The sequence below is a fragment of the Mauremys mutica genome, chromosome 8, assembly GCF_020497125.1.
Source record: "Mauremys mutica isolate MM-2020 ecotype Southern chromosome 8, ASM2049712v1, whole genome shotgun sequence".
Taxonomy (NCBI): domain Eukaryota; kingdom Metazoa; phylum Chordata; order Testudines; family Geoemydidae; genus Mauremys; species Mauremys mutica.
In genome coordinates, this window is record NC_059079.1 from 35,354,272 (window position 1) to 35,370,743 (window position 16,472).

Genomic DNA, 16,472 nt, shown 5'->3' on the forward strand with positions numbered 1-16,472 from the left:
CATTCAGCTGGGAGAAGGATCTAGAGGCTGGAATTAAATCCAATCTCTCATGCCCTTGCTGTGTTATAGGTCTGTAACTCCTGAATGATAGGACTATGGCTATCCTGACAGTCTACAACTTCCAGGAGGTAGAATCCTGATCTGGAAAGCCTTCTCCCTAGTGACGTAGGGCCCACAGAAAACCCGAATAGCTTTCAGCGCTGACAATGACAGTTACAGTCTTAACTGTCACTTCAAAGCCTTCCAGAATTCTGAAGACCAGTTCTTTATCTAGAAAGAAGGCAGCCTTCACAGCTTTGAGGAGGGGCAGGAGTTGGTGAAGGAAATGTTGAGAGTTTGGTGGTCTTCTGCTGAGTAATGTAGATGGGCTGCTCTCTGTTGGAATAGTGAAGAAAAAATTAGCTTAGCACTTCTGTAGTGTGTTTCTTCCTGGAAGTACTTCATGATTCCACCATGCAGTCCTTACTCAGGTAAAACTCATACAGACTTCAATGTTTGTTTTGGCTCTTTAATGCCTGTAAAGATGGGCCTGTAAAAGAGGCAAATAGCTTGTTTTCTGTCTTGAGACTAATGGTACTGTATAAAGAGGCAGAATAGGGAAAGTGGAGTGTGAGGTTTTTGATTTACCTATGTCACACAGTTTGAGGGAAGAGCACACAAAGCAACATAAGAGTAGGGAATATGGAGGGAGGAAAGAAGATTTTACATACAGATCCCTTAATAAAGAGTGACAACTTAAAAAGTGATCTTAGAATTTGTTGTTTGAGACTTAATTATGCAGTGTATAGCATAAGGGCACAAAAACAGACATAATGAGATCTGTGGAAGCAGCAACATGGCATCTTCCAGTAGCTCAGACACCCTGTGTCTTATCACACACATTAGCCAATTCCAGGATAAGTATTTTGGGACCACTAATCATCACGATTGTGAATACCAACATTTATGACAAGGGTCAGAATGAGGCTACAGGACCCTGCAAATTACTTTATTAAAGGCAATGGCTATTCTCCAAACTCTGTTGATGAATTTGGCACTATCTAAATGTCTCTTTAGGGTGGGATACCCTGAATGTTTTGTGTGTATGTGTTTAAAGGGAGTAATTAAATTGTGTTTTTAGTACAAAATATATTCATAGTACTAGAACTGTGCAGACAATGGAAATTCTATTTTGCAAAGGATTTTGAATTTTAGCTTCATTTTGAATAGGAACAAAACCTGAAAAATTCATAATTCTCCATGAAAGAAAATTTTTAAAAAAGTTGTTTAGATCAGAATGTTTAATTTTGACAAAATGGTTTTGTTTGGATTTTGACTTTTTAAATTTTAAATTTAATACAAAATAAAAAAAATTGAAAATAATTTCAAAATGAAAAATCAAAATGCTCCATTCCAACTATGTTGAAATGGGATGTTGTCAGACCCTCCACATTTTTTTCTCTTTAATGAAATTTCTGCAAAATCAGTATGGTTTTGTGAAGTGTTTCCATTTTGACAGAACTGCATTTTCAATTGAGTTTTTCTGACCAGCTCTATTTATTATATACCAATCCATTATTTACATCATTTTATAACAAAATATTTCTTTATGAATATTTACATCTTCCTTTGGATTTCTAAACTAGCTGGAATATTTTTGGAACAAAAACATTTTGATTTTTCCTTTTTTAACCAACTTTTTGTTTTGAATTTTTTATTTTTGTATTATTTCATATATTATATTATATTATAACATTAAAAAGTTAAAGTCAAAATGAAATATTTCAACTGATATGGAACAATTTTTTTAAATTTCCTTTGTGGAGAATTTCAAAATTTTAGAGTTTTTTGTTCCAATTTGAAATGAAGCCAAATTTAAAAAATCTCAAAATCCTTAGTGAAATGGAATTTCCATATTTCACACAAAACAAACTTATGCGCTTGCAATTGTTTCCATTGCTTTTCCTCCATTCTAATTTGAGTATTACAGTAGAAGCTCAGAGTTTCCAACACCAGAGTTACGAACCAGTCAACCACACACCTCATCTGGAACCGGAAGCACACAATCAGGTAGCAGTAGAGACCAAAAAAAAAAAAAAAAAAAAAAAAAAAAAGCAAATACAATACAGTACTATGTTAAATTAAACTACTAAAAATAAATAAATAAAGGGGAAGGAGCATTTTTCCTCTGCATAGTACAGTTTCAAAGCTGTATTAAGTCAATGTTCAGTTGTAAACTTATGAAAGAACAACTATAACGTTTTGTTCAGAGTTATGAACATTTCAGAGTCACGAACAACCTCCATTCCCGAGGTGTTCGTAACTCTGAGGTTCTACTGTAAAACTGCAGGGTTGGGACTTATATATTTACTCATTCGGCATTCTGTTTGACTTCAGTTATAATTTTATCTGAGTAAGTACTGCAGGATTGGCCCTAAAATGCAACAACTTCTATTCCTGTGATCCTTGTGGAGAAAGTCCAAGGGTAATATTGCCAATGCCCCTGTTCCTTTGGATGAGATGGCTCTTTATGTTTTGTGGTATTTTGCACACTGTATTGAGGAGTGCATGAGTGTACACCTAGACCTCAGACAATAAAATCAGCAAATGATTTCTTCTAGACAATAGGAATATTAAACTGTATAAACTGCACGTTGAAAAGTATAGTGGGCCAAATTCTGTTGGTAACTCATGCACAATGTATGTCAGACTAAATGATATAATGTTGCCTTCTGCCCCTAAACTATAAGAAATCTATGTGTAGATCTGGGTCTTTTAGTCAGAGTTATTTCCGTACTAACATAGCCATAGGTGGAATATGGCATAGTGCATTTATTTCTACACTGATGTGGGTTAAGGAAGAAACTTTGGGCAGATTATTTTATAAGTGCCTATTGTTGTGTTTCTCTCTGGTATTAGTGACAAAGACATGATACTGAACTAGATGGAGTGCTGGTCTGATCCACTATGTCAATTCCTGTATTCCTAGGTAGAGTAATTATTTAACCAAATGCAAGAGTTGAGATCTGGATAGGCACATATTTTGAGCTGTGCATATTTTCGCTCTATTACATATTTCTTGTAGATTACATTTATTTTGATCTTTGTGTCTCTTTAGATAGCTTTTTGCATTTATTTTAGTGCAATGGTACAATTGAGACTTCAGCAAATGTGTGTGTGTGTGTGTGTATATATATATATATACATATATATACTTTATGTCCTGCACTGAAGATACTAAATTGTGTTTTCTGTGGAACCTATAACTTCCGGTGTCTTTGACTGCTTTGTATTTAAAATCTCAAACGTTAACTCTTGTGCTGACCTAGTCACTCCACACCCCCGGTTAGTATCTCGTATCGTAGCAGCCCTTAGAACCAAACATTCGTTACTTCGTGCCTAGGGTCTCGAAATCTCAGAACGGTGGCGGCTGGGAGCCAACATCCCAGAACCATGGGGCTCTGCGGGTGGGCGAGGAGGAAGTCTCCCCAACTCCCCCCCAAACCCTGAATCCCATCTCCACGGGGAGGAGACGGGGCGCTTGAGCCGCCTACCTGCCCCGAACCCCATCCCCCCAGCGCACCGTGTGCGCGCGGAGGCCGCTAGCTCCACCTCAGCGCACCCAGCCCTGGCACTAACGGGCAGCAGCTTCCCTCGCAGGTGGCGGAGGCTCGGCCCCTTTAAGGCCGAGGCTGCCGTAACCCGAGCCCGCAGTGAGTGGCTTGTCGCAGCAGCCCTCGGAGCTGCCGCCACCGCTGCCCCCGGAGCATCCTGGGTGGCAGGCAGCGAAGGGCTCTCCCCGCAGCGCCGGCGGGGATGGGGGAGGAGCTGCGGCCACACTAGCCCCCGTCTGGCCTCCCAGCCCAGGTAAGGGTGCGCGGGGCTCGGGTGGGGCAGTGCCCGCAGCCTTCCACAAGGAAACGGCCCGCCCGCCTGGGGCGGGGGCGGGGCAGGCACTCCGGGCCGGGGGAATGGGGAGCGGCCGGGAGCCCCGCTCCGGCCGGGCTGCGCATCCCAGCTCCAGGCCCGTCGTGTGAGGGGCAGGCGGCGGGCAGGTTCCCATTAATCCCCTCCCGCGCCCGCCGGGAGCAAGGGGTCGGGGCAGGGTATCAGAGGGTCTGGTGTGGTGACCGGGACCAGCAGGGAGAGGGTTAATGGGAAAGGGGGGCGGTTGTGCAGTCCCCGGTGGGAGCGGGTCAGTGGGAATGGTGGCGCGGGGGAGGGGAGGTTGCATAGTCCAGCAGGGAGAGGGGAAATGAAAGCTGGAATTGGGGCAGGCAGCTGGTACTGCAGCTCCAGTTTTTGCCCACTAGACCAGCAGGGTTGCTGTCTAGTTGCATCAAGTCCTGTCTGTACAATATGCTACCGCTATAATGCTGTGAAACTGGTCCAGCCTCTCTGAAATGCTGCACTGAATAAACTAACGCTTTTAAAGGGACACTTTCAGATTTAAAATACTGTTTTAAAATCCGATGTCCTTATTTCCCTACATATAATATCTTAGATTGTTATTTAAACTGAATTTTGTAAATGCTAATATAATCATTTTTGGTTTGTCTGAATATCTGTCCTCTTGGACAAAAATAATACTAGTAATTACATGGGTTTTATTTCTAATATGTTTACAATCTGGCTTTCCTCTGCTAGGTAGTATAGCAATGTTTGATTGCTGAACATTGCAAATAAATGTTTGCATCTCAACAAATTAAAAATTAGGTGTAATTGATTTCCTTTCTTCTTCCTTCTCCTCCAGCCACCTAATACTCTGAAACTGAAATTTCAGGAAATGCTTTTATTAATGTTTCTGGTTTTAGAAACTTCTGTTCCTGAACAAACAGTATCCACATGTTGGTTTTTTTTGTTTGTGTCTTTTTTTTTAAGTTACTGATTTTAAAATGTTCAGTACCATCATCAACTTTTTATTCCCACTTTTTCCCTTTATCTCTTTTCTACTAAAGACTCTTGATGTATCTGAAAGCTTTGAGGAAATAAGCTTTTTTGATAAGCAATATTGCAACACATAATTCACCTTGCAGTTTGGTTTTGGTAGGGGAATGTGACTAATCTCTGCAGTTTCAGAGCAGGGTACAAAACACATTGGTTTTGTTTAAGCATTTTAGTTGTTTATTTGAATACAAGTTGTCATTAGGAATGAATGAGTTATAATAGGAAGGGGGCTGCTTGTGCTGTGGGCAATCTGTATTTATCATTTAGAGGTATGCAAATAACTATTTTTGTTTTGTTTGCTTTTTTCTGGTTCAGCAGCGGAACTGAAAATGTCAGACTTTGTTTACTACAAATGTTTCATTTGACTCAAAATGAAATGTTTAGTTTAGGGTTTTTTTAATTGAACCAAATTTTTGAAAGGAAAAATAATTTCAAATTAGAAAAGTGAAACATTTTGTTTAAAAAATGTCAATGCAAAGCATTTAGCTTTTTCAGTTTTTTTACTCAAAACAATTTGATGAATTCGAAAAATGTTTCAGTTGATCCAAATCTGCATTTTTCAGAGGAAAAAAAAGTTTTGTTGAAAATTTTTGTCCACTTTGTTGTCACATGTCTAGCTATTATGATGATTGAAGCAAGACAGTTTATAAAATAAAATGTTCATAGAATCATAGGACTGGAAGGGACCTCGAGAGGTCATCTAGTCCAGTGGCTCTCAACCTTTTCAGACTACTGTATCTCTTTCTGGAGTCTGATTTGTCTTGCATACCCCCAAGTTTCACCTCACTTAAAAACTACTTGCTTACAAAATCAGACATAAAAATACAAAAGTGTCACAGCATGCTATTACAGAAAATTGATTACTTTCTCAGTGTATAGTATATAGAGCAGTATAAACAAGTCATTGTCTCTATGAAATTTTAGTTTGTACTGACTTCACTATGTAACCTGTCATAAAACTAGGCAAATATCTAGATGAGTTGATGTACCCCCCTGGAAGACCTCTGCGTACCCCAGGGATACATGTATCCCTGGCTGAGAACCACTAGATCTAGTCCAGCCCCCTGCACTCATGGCCATCTAGACCATCCTTAACAGGTGTTTGTCTCCAATTTTTCTCCTTCCTCTTTGTAACAACCTTTTATGTACTTGAAAACTGTTATCCTGTCCCCTCTCAGTCTTCTCTTCTCCAGACTAACCAAACCCAATTTTTTTCAATCTTCCCTTATAGGTCATGTTTTCTAGACCTTTAATCATTTTTGTTGCTCTTCTCTGGACTTTCTCCAATTTGTCCACATCTTTCCTAAAATGTGGCACCCAGAAGTGGACACAATACTCCAGTTGAGGCCTAATCAGTGTGCAGCAGAGTGATGTCGTCTCATATCTTGCTTACAACACTTCTACTAATACATTCCAGAATGATGTTTGCTTTTTTTTGCAATAGTTACACTTGCAGGGTAGTGAGGCTTAATTCACTAATATCTGTAAATATTTCAGATTGTTTAAGCAGTAGTGCTATCTAAGAGCAATTTTTAATGTACTAGTTATACAACCTCTTGGCCTGGTGCAATTTCCAGAGAAATGACAGCAAGTGTAAGTTCATTTAAACAAAACAAAACAAAACAAAGGCTCTGTTCAGCACTGGAAAAGAGTAAACCAGTGTTGCTGTTGCATGCATGCATGCATTCTTTCATTCTCCAAAAACACACAACCTGATTTACCCACAAATGACTTCATGAACCATTTCCATTTGGGAAAAGTTACATACTTTGGGGTGCTGTGTGTGTGCAAATATGCTCCCTTACACAGCAAGTACAGTAGCTTGTTACAATAGAGGGTAGCACATAGGAAAGAGCATCTCTGAGTTAAGGTTATTCCAATAAAGGCTAAACTAAGTTTGAAGAAAATTGGTTCATAATATTTTGAAATATATGTCAACATATTTGAATTAAAATATATTGGATTATTTTTGTGTCATCTGAAAGCTAACATGCATTAGAACAGTGGTGCCCAAACTGTGGGGCACATCCCCCCCCAGGAGGCGTGGAGAAATGTTCAGGGGGATGGGGAGGGAGCACCTCCCAGCCCCACTCTGCCCCCAGCTTTGTGCTGGCCCTGCCCCCACCCCCAGCCACAGCTTGGGCTTCAGCCACTGCCCTGTTCCTGACCCCAGCTGTGGCCCTGCTCCCAGCCATGGCTCTGCTCCCAGGCGCGGACCCAGCTGTAGCTCTGGCCTCAGCTCCCAACCACCGCTCCGCTCCTGACCACGGCTCCCAAGGGGGAGGCACAGACAGGTTCCATTATGGGCAAGGGGGAGGCACAATGGAAAAAGTGTGTGGATCACTGCATTAGAACATTGGGAAGTCTCTGTCACTGGGGCACTCCACTTTAAAATTAACAGCTCAGAGCTTCAGAATTACTGAACCAATTTCCTTCACATTTTGACTTGTTTAGTACATCATGGAGTACGTCTACACTTCAAGCTGGGAATCAGAGTCCCCTCTCTGAGACAGACCTGTGCTAGCTCTGTAGCCCCTGCACCACAATGGGCTAGATGCCCTTAATATAGATAGATAAGTTCTTGGGTGAGTAACCCCTCCCGTTGCTTGCACAGCTAGGGCTAAACTCTATTTTTAGTGCATTAGCTCGATCAGAGTTAGGACAGATATGTGTCCTCAAGATGGGAATCACACCCCAATCTGAAGTGTAGATGTAGCCTTATTATAGTGGTGCAGCTGCAGGTTGTGTCACAATTTCTGTATAAAGTTTGACTTTTTGAAGTCTTCCAAAATCAACATGCTCAGTTGGATTCCTCTGAATTTTGGTGTGCCTTAGGAGGATGCAGAGTAAGAATAGTGATCCAAATTTGGGGATCACTTGTTATAGGGGTTGTAGAGATATAAGCACCCAAAATTGTCATTTTTCAAAAAGTTTCTAGGGTATTTTTGTGCAGAGCTAGCGATCTGTGGGTCAAAATATCTGTCTGTTGAATTTTACCCAAGGTAGTGCACAGCACCCACTAAATCTTTGGGTGATCCAAATTGATATTTAAGAATGTACATTTTTTTACAGTGCACATGCACAAATATAGAAAAAAGGCTAGAGTGCTTCTCTTCTCACCATTTTATGTGCTTTAAAGCTCAACTCCTGTAAGCACTCTAAAATTCAACCAATTGCTTTAAAATTTGGTGTGCCTCAGGGTGTGCAGGGTATCACTAGTGATCCAAGTTTCGTGTCATTTGGGTTCCCAACTTAAAGGCATTCTCCCTCCTCGCAAAGTTTTCCTTCTGCTGCCTTGTATTGTACTGTTAAACTGAGAGGCACTAATGACTGGATGAAATCAAACTATTGCTCTGATGTAGGTCAAAATGGTCACCATTGGTTAGTTTTTTACCCAGGGCAGTGCATGACACTCACTAAATCTCTGGGGGATCCACCTGTGAATCGTTTTAAAGAAATTTTTCACTTTTTCACTTGCACAGATGTACAGTCTGGAAGGATTACAGTGCAAATGCTTCAATAAAGAAAAAAAATGAGGGTTTCTACACAGCCACCTCATGCTTGCCTTGGAAGTAAAAGGGAATGTGCCAATGCAATTGGCTGCTGGTGAACAACCTGGCACTTTACTTAACCATCATAAGAATCCTCTCATATTCCACCTCACTGCTGACAATATCTCTTGTAATAAAAGCCCTATGCTCTGCTACTGACATAACCTACACAATTCTGCATAGACATTATTCATACTGAAGGTATACATGCATCCCTGTTTTCACATGAAGGAGCAAAATACAGATCTCTTCATACACGATCACAGCTCTGTCACACACCTCAAAGTATTCCATGGATTTACTAAACAGGCCCAACTACTGCTTCCACCAGTTAGTGTACGTACACCTAACACACTGACTGCAGATGGAGTGTATGCAAATAATTCTAATTGGCTATTGCCAGCTCCAGGGGAACAGAGGGAAGGGGCATGGGCATTCCCTGCCCCTTTTTCTATATAGAAGGACTCTCCTTCTAGGACAGTCTAGAGAAAGATGCTGACTATTAGACAGTTATTACCATTTGTGAAATATTAGTCAAAATCTTGGTTAAGCAGCTGTGCTTTAATTAGATTTAAGGTCCTCAAAATACACTTAAAAGCTATTTCTATACGCTGGTCTCTTAAGACAGTTTAAGAATATTGCCTTTGAAAGTATTTAAATCTTTTAATTACTATGAGTTATCCTGTCTTTCTTTTGTTTAGCTTCTCTTGTGAAAGGGTTGGATTATTTTTGGGATACAGGAAGATAACTGTTTTGTTTTTTTTCTTCTATGTGGTGTATGGGAATTTAGTTTTGCAAATCCCTCTAACTTCTATTGAAGTGAAATGGTTAAATCCCTGAGAATGGTGCTGAAATTCTTTCCATAAGTCTGAAATAATAGTCCCATAACTCAAGTATCGTGGGTAGCCGTGTTAGTCTGTATCCACAAAAACAACAAGGAGTCTGGTGGCACCTTAAAGACTAACAGATTTATTTGGGCATAAGCTTTCATGGGTAAAAAACCTCACTTCTACTCCTATTTCCATAACTGGAGCCTTTGTCTGCCATGTCTGTCTAGAACAGGGGTGGGCAATCTTTTTGGCCTGAGCACCGCCTCTGGGTATGGAAATTGTATGGCGAGCCATGAATGCGCATGGAATTTGGGGTTGGGGTGTGGGAGGGGATGAGGACTCTGGCTGGGGGTGCGGGTTCTGGGGTGGAGCCAGAAATGAGGAGTTCAGGCTGCAGGAGGGGACTTTGGGCTGGGGGTTGGGGTGCAGAGGGGGAGTGCAGCTCTGGGGTGGGGCTGGGGATGAGGTTAGGGGTGCAGAAGAGTGCTCGAGGCTGGGACCAAGGGGTTCAGAGGGTGAAAGGGGGATCAGGGCTGGTGCAGGGGGTTGGGGCACAGGAGGGGGCCAGGCTCTGGTTGGCCCTTACCTCAAGCAGCTCCTGGAAGCAGTTCCCGGCAAATGGGAGCTGTGGAGGCGGTACTTGGGGCGGGGCAGTGTGTGGAGTCCCCTGGCTGCCCCTATGTATAGGAGCTGGAGGAGGTGACATGCTGCTGCTTCCAGGAGCCACAGCAAGTGTGGAGCGGGGCAAGCCCCTGACCCCACTCCTTGACTGGAACGTCGGAGTGGGGCAAGCCCTGGACCCTGCTCCCTGGCGGGAGCTCGAGTGCTGGATTAAAACGTCTGAAGGGCTGGATGCAGCCCCTGGGCCACGGTTTGCCCACCCCTGATCTAGAAAATATCTAGGAATGTCCAAAAAATTGTTTTCGCTTCTTCCTCCCCTCCCCTCAGGTACAGACTGAACACATTCACTATTTTATAGGGCAACTCAAATGGCTACTTAATATATCACTGTTTTACATCTGAAGGTTATTGTGTTCTGTGTAGCACTACATTTTATTTTTGTTTCTACTTAAATTACTATCTTGGAGGCTGAAAATTCTTTTTGCAGCTACTTAAACAAAATAGTTTAATCAATGTCTGGACTGAGACAGTAATTCTGCCATTCCAATTAACAGGCTGAAGAATAATGGCTACCTTCAACAAACTGATTATTGGCGCTGCTGTTACCAGTTTTACCATATTTCAGCTTCTGTTCCATTTTCTAAGTTCTTGGGCATCAACAAGAATAACTCCTGCTTTTAATAATCTCAACCAAAAAAGGAAGATTGAATGGAATTCAAGGTAAAGTGTTTAAAAATAAATACAAATAATGAATCGATTCAGAAATTTAGTAACTTTTAAGCTCCCAAATATATAACAGCTTATAACTGGTGATGTAAAAATTATGAAAATACCCCCATCTCCCAAAACCTACGTGAAGATCTAAGCAAAATTCCCTCCAGTTTACTGTAAATGCTGGATTACATCTAGCTTTGTTAAGGAGTGCAAAGAAGGAATGTGTATGTCAGAGGTCTTCTTTTTTCTTTGAGTAGTGTCCCCTTGGCATGGTGCATCCTGCTGGTCGTCTCAGGAATTAGCTCTTCCAGCCCGGACCACCCTCTGCAGGCCGGTGTCTCGCCTGCCGCCGGCCCCCATGTCCCTCCCGGACCCCGGTGCCCTTGTATATCAGGGTTCTGCCCCCAGCACTAACCCCTCCGTCTCTGGGCCTCCCCTTCCAGGGGAACCCTCAACACCCTATCCCCACCTTGTCTCAGTGGCTACTGCCAGTCATCATCTAGCCCCCACTCCCTGGGGCAGACTGCAGTCTATAAACCACTCATCATCGGCAAGGGGGGGTTGGACCAGCTGTCTCTACCTATTCCTGGGCTGCCCCTCTGTAGCCCTAGTACCCTTGTGGGCCCTTAACTGAGGCTGCAGACTGGGGCTAGCTGCCCTTCCCCAGCACTGCTCCAGCCAAGGTACCCTTGTCAGCTTCCCAGGCAGCCAGGTCCTTCTCTCTCTAAGGAGCTAGAGAGAGTGTGTATCAAGAGTTCCTGGCTCACAGCCCTTTTATAGGGCCAGCTGTGCCCTGACTGGGGCATGGCCTCAGCCGTGCTTATCAGCCTTTCCCCAGCCACAGCCCTCTCCAGGGATGCGTTTAACCCCTCCGGGCAGGAGCCGGGTGACCACCCCACTACAGCATGTGTTTTCAATTGGAGATTTCTGCTGGCAGTGTCCATTTGACTTGTGCATTCACCCTACACAGCCTCATGCCCCCATTTTCTGGGGCTCTGCGCCTAGCCCACCGGGATGATAGGGAAATACAATCTTTACCACCTCAAACCATTCCCTGGCAGGAAAAGACGTAACACAAAGCTAGGACAGATAAGGAGACCACCCCTCAAACTACCATTTCCTTGTACATAAGAACGGCCATACTGGGTCAGACCAAAGGTCCATCTAGTCCAGTATCCTGTCTTCCAACAGTGGCCAATGCCAGGTGCCCCAGAGGGAATGAACAGAACAGGTAGTCATCAAGTGATCCATCCCCTGTCACCCATTCCCAGCTTCTGGCAAAGAAAGGATAGGGACGTCATCCCTGTCCATCCTGGCTCATAGCCATTGATGGACCTATTGTCCAATAATTTATTTAGTTCTTTTTTTTAACACTGTTATAGTCTTGGCCTTCACAAAATTCTCTGGCAAGGAGTTCCACACGTTGACTGTGTGTTGTGTGAAGAAATATTTCCTTTTGTTTATTTTGAACCTGCTGCCTATTAATTTCATTTGGTGACCTCTAGTTCTTGTATAATGAGAAGAGTAAATAACACTTCCTTATTTATTTTCTCCACACCAATCAGGATTTTATAGATCTCTATCATATCCCCCTCTAGTCGGCTCTTTCCAAGCTGAAAAGTCCCAGTCTTATTAATCTCTTCTCACATGGAAGCTGTCCCATAATCCTAATTATTTTTGTTGTCCTTTTTCTGAATCTTTTCCAATTCCAATATACACCTCTACCTCGCTATAACTCTGTCCTTGGGAGCCAAAAAGTCTTACAGTATGACATGTAATTTTGAAATGTCATGTTTGAAATATTTAGGTTACAGTAAACACAATTTTTGTACCTTGTCTTTTCCTTTTGCACTAAAATTAAAAAAGGTAGGAGTGAGTATTAATTTCAGAGAAGATGGTATCCCCTGTGTCTGACTGCAGTGTTTTAAATCCACAATTGGGTGCACACTTCACAAATTTTGGATCTATGCATCCCTTATTATGCTGTCTTCTATGGAATACACATCTACCCCGATATAACGTGACCCGATATAACGTGGGTTCGCATACAACGCGGTTAAGCTCTGACACGCTGCTCTGAGCAGCATGTTAAGAGTGCCGGGCCGGGGCCGAGGCGTTGGATAAGGGGCAGAGGGTCTCAGGGGCAGCCAGGGGCTTCCCTCCCGCCCCCCCCCCCCGAGTCTGGGAGGCAGGAGCTATGGGGGGCACTTTTGGGGGCCCCACAGTCCCAGAGTGGCCCGGGGGATTAGTAGGGGACCGGGAGCAGCCCGCTCTGCTTCCCTCACCTCGGCCCCAGCCGTGTCGCTCGGGGGAGAGGTCTTGGGGGAAGGGATCCCCCCTCCCCCCGCACTCACTGGCAGCGGCGGAAGTGGAGCAGCCTGGCCCCAGGCCGCTCCACTCCGCCAACTCCCAGCCGCAGCGCTCTGCTTCCCGCCGCAGGTGAGTGCGGGACCTTTCCTCAACCCCCCAGTGACACGGCTGGGGCCGGGGCAAGGAAAGCAGAGCGGGCTGGGGCTGTGTCGCTCTGCTTCCCGCCGTCAGTGAGTGTGGAGGGTGTCCTTTCCCCAACCTCCCCGCACTCACTGGTGGCGGGAAGTGGAGCGCTGCGGCTGGGAGCTGGTGGAGTAGAGTGGGCTGGGGCCGTGTCGCTCCACTTCCTGCCGCCAGTGAGTGCGGGGGCATCCTTTCCCCAACCTCCCCGCACTCACCGGCGGTGGGAAGCGGAGCAGCCCGGCCCCAGCCAGCTCTACTCTGCCAGCTCCCAGCTGCAGCGCTCCACTTACCGCCGCAGGTGAGAATGAGGGGCGTCCTTTCCTCAACCTCCCTGCATTCACCGGCAGTGGGAAGCGGAGCGCCACGGCTGGGAGGTGGCGGAGTGGAGCGGGCTGAGGCCGCGTTGCTCCGCTTTCCGCTGCTGCCGGTGAGTGCCTGTCAGAGGGCGGGGTGTGTGGATAGGGGTTGGAGCAGTCAGGGGACAGGGAGGTTGGGTAGAGGGTGGGGTCCTGGGGGTGATTAGGGACAGAGGTTTCTGGAGGGGGCGCTCAGGGAATAAGGAACAGGAGGGCCAAAGCAAGTTCGATATAACACGGTCTCATCTCTAACGCGATGAGATTTTTTGTCTCCTGAGGACCGCATTATATTGGGGTAGAGGTGTATATCCAACTTGAAATTTGCAGGCATTTGGCCTAGCATAGATGTTGCCAGACCCCCTTCCAAAGCCATCTTTAATGCAGGGGAGGGAATATGTTGAGTTTAGGAATTGTGCTGAAGATGAAGCTGTGTGTCAAAATAAGCATTATCATATATACTATAGTTTCTACTCCCTCAGCAAACTTACGATGCTCATATTTGTGTACTGCAGTCTTGCAATTGCAGTCTTGTACTATTCAATTTTGTTCTGAGAGACCTAGAAGCTGGGTCATATGCACAAGACTGTCCTTCTCTGAAGCTGTCAGTGCTAGAGTTTCTGTTTAATCTATGGCCTTCCCCACCCACCTAAAAAAACAAGAACAGAAAAGCATTCCAGCTGTTAAATTTGGTGTTTACAAACAGAAATCTGCTAACATAGCATATGTAGTACCAGTTTGAATTCAGTATAAAGTACAAGAAGTCTCCTTTTGGTTTGTTTAACAAGTTGATTACTGCTGGAAGAATGAATTTAAAGAGCTTAGTCATGAGTTTGCTTTTTCAGATAAGTGTCAGTAAATGGGACAGCTATCAAGGTATGTTAATTTTATGTTTTAACTACTTTGTCATTATAAAAAAAAAGAAGCACTGATTGCACCAAAATATTTTCCTCCTTCCCTATGTATACTTTTGCTGTCTATATTAAAAACAAGTAATTCCATGAGCTGATAGATATAATATAAAAATGAGATGTCTTTATAGTACAATCATTCAGAACTTCCTTGGAAATATACCATCTTGCACTTAAGATGGTATATTCTAAATTGTGGTATCAGTCAGAATGGTAATCACAAATGTAATATATGTGTCTTTTTTTCAGGACAGTATCCACATTCCATGCCTTGGTGGTTGGTGCTTTTTGTGTATATATCTTGTTGTATGATGAAGCTGTTAATGCTGACCATGTCTGGTAAGATAAGTTATATCAAACTGACTTTAAGAATATGACTTTTTTCTTTGTTCCCATTTTCCCACATCTTTGTCTCCCAATGTTGCTATCGTGTTAAGAGTATTAACTAGCCAAATTATCACTCAGTTTCTCTTAAAATGTGGAGGGTCATTTATATGTCTGTCCTGACTATCTGGTAAAATCCAAATTATTTTGCCAATTAAAATGCCATTATAAGCCTACTGTATAACAGTTTCTACGAAGTAGTATGAACAGTTAGACACACATTTCTCAGGACTGTTAATTGAAATTCAATTTCCAATTTTAATGCACAGTTCTGAAAATACAGCCGTAAACAATCAAAAAGGTGACTGCAGATTTGACATCATTTGTGTTTATTTACTGTTTTGCTTGAAAAGTGAAACAGCGAAGATATAAAAATTTTATTAAAGCTAATGTTAAAAAAATTATATAATACACGGGTTGGGAAAAGAGTTAGTTTTTAAAAGTCATATGATACATAGTGTATATAATCAGCAATAATCCAAATTTAGGTGAATAGATTTAACAATACAATTTAGATATTAGAATCCGAATACTTGGGTACATCATGAAAAGTTGTACAGAGATTTGGTTGTGGAAAGCAAAATATATCAATGAGTGGAGATTGTCCCTTAGTAATTGAGAATTAGGTTGGTTGCACACTCTGAATGTCTGTAGGGGAAAAAAATATGACCAAAAGTTAGATGAGATTTTAAGTGTAAAATGAAGACACTCTATCAGTTTTTCTTCAGCTCCCCACCCCCTCTGAAAAGGTTTTTCTTAATAGTGATAAAGCAGAGGTTCTCTCTTTAATAAATGCTGCTGCTCCTCCTGTCAATGATTTTCAGTAGTTCCTCAGACTAATTAGAAGATCTTCCTGCATTACAACTTAAAAACTCAAAAGAAATAAGTTTTGGTCTTTGGTGTTTGTCTCCCCCTCCCCCAACAGACTTTTGCAGTATAATACAGGATTTTGTTTGAGTTGATTCATGAGATTGTTAGCAGAAAGTTGAAGCTGTTACCCTTTATTGGGACTGACTTTTTCCTTTCTTTAAAGCTATGTAAGAAGTACTGTTGATTTTACCTGTATAATTAATTTTTTTTTAAAGCTTTAACTCATCTTTCCACCTTAACTTTATTTTAAACTGAATCACAACATGGGGATCAGATTAAACTTAAATGAAAAAAATATTTCACCTGGTTTTAAAAGAACAGAACAAAGGTCTGCATTTCATACTGCTCAGTTGTTTACAGATCAGTAATGGAATGCAATATGGTCTGGTGTACTGAACAGGACTGGATGCTATGAAGTTATGAGTTCTAATCACAGCTTTGCCAGTGGCTTTGGGCATGTTCTTTAATACTGCTGTGGTTTTTTTTTATTGGTAAGAATGGGATAATACTTTCACTATTTCATCACAGGGATATTATTATAATTGTTTAGGGTTCTGTCCTGCAAGATTTTAAGCTCCCTTGATTTCCATTGGTTTCAATGGAAATTGAGAGCATGCAGCACCTTCAAGGAACAAGTCAAAATCTAAATTGCACTTTGAAGATATAAAGTGCTAAGTATTTGTCTTATGCATAAACTGATTATTGGTATTGGCCTGGAGCAGCCATTACAGATAAAGTCCTTTGAAACCCAGTGTTCCTGGGCTCCATTGCTTTGTGGGAATGGTGCATACGCAGTCTGGTCAGCACTAGTAGCTGTGA

General features: G+C 42.7%; 1 protein-coding gene across 3 annotated transcripts in view; it reads left to right on the forward strand.

Annotated features, from left to right (window-relative positions):
* Positions 1–267: 267 nt before the first annotated feature.
* LOC123375881 (TLC domain-containing protein 4-B-like) overlaps positions 268–16,472 on the forward strand; it is a 53,329-nt gene continuing 37,124 nt past the window's right edge. For 2 of the 3 annotated variants that reach the window (XM_045027250.1, XM_045027252.1), the window contains exons 1-3: positions 268–470; positions 10,483–10,648; positions 14,649–14,738. In XM_045027250.1, the coding sequence (XP_044883185.1) occupies positions 10,494–10,648; positions 14,649–14,738 (245 nt within the window). In that variant the 5' untranslated portion in view covers positions 268–470; positions 10,483–10,493. Of the gene's footprint in view, positions 471–3,393; positions 3,847–10,482; positions 10,649–14,648; positions 14,739–16,472 lie in introns of those variants that run through there. The other variant, XM_045027251.1, reaches the window with a different exon arrangement.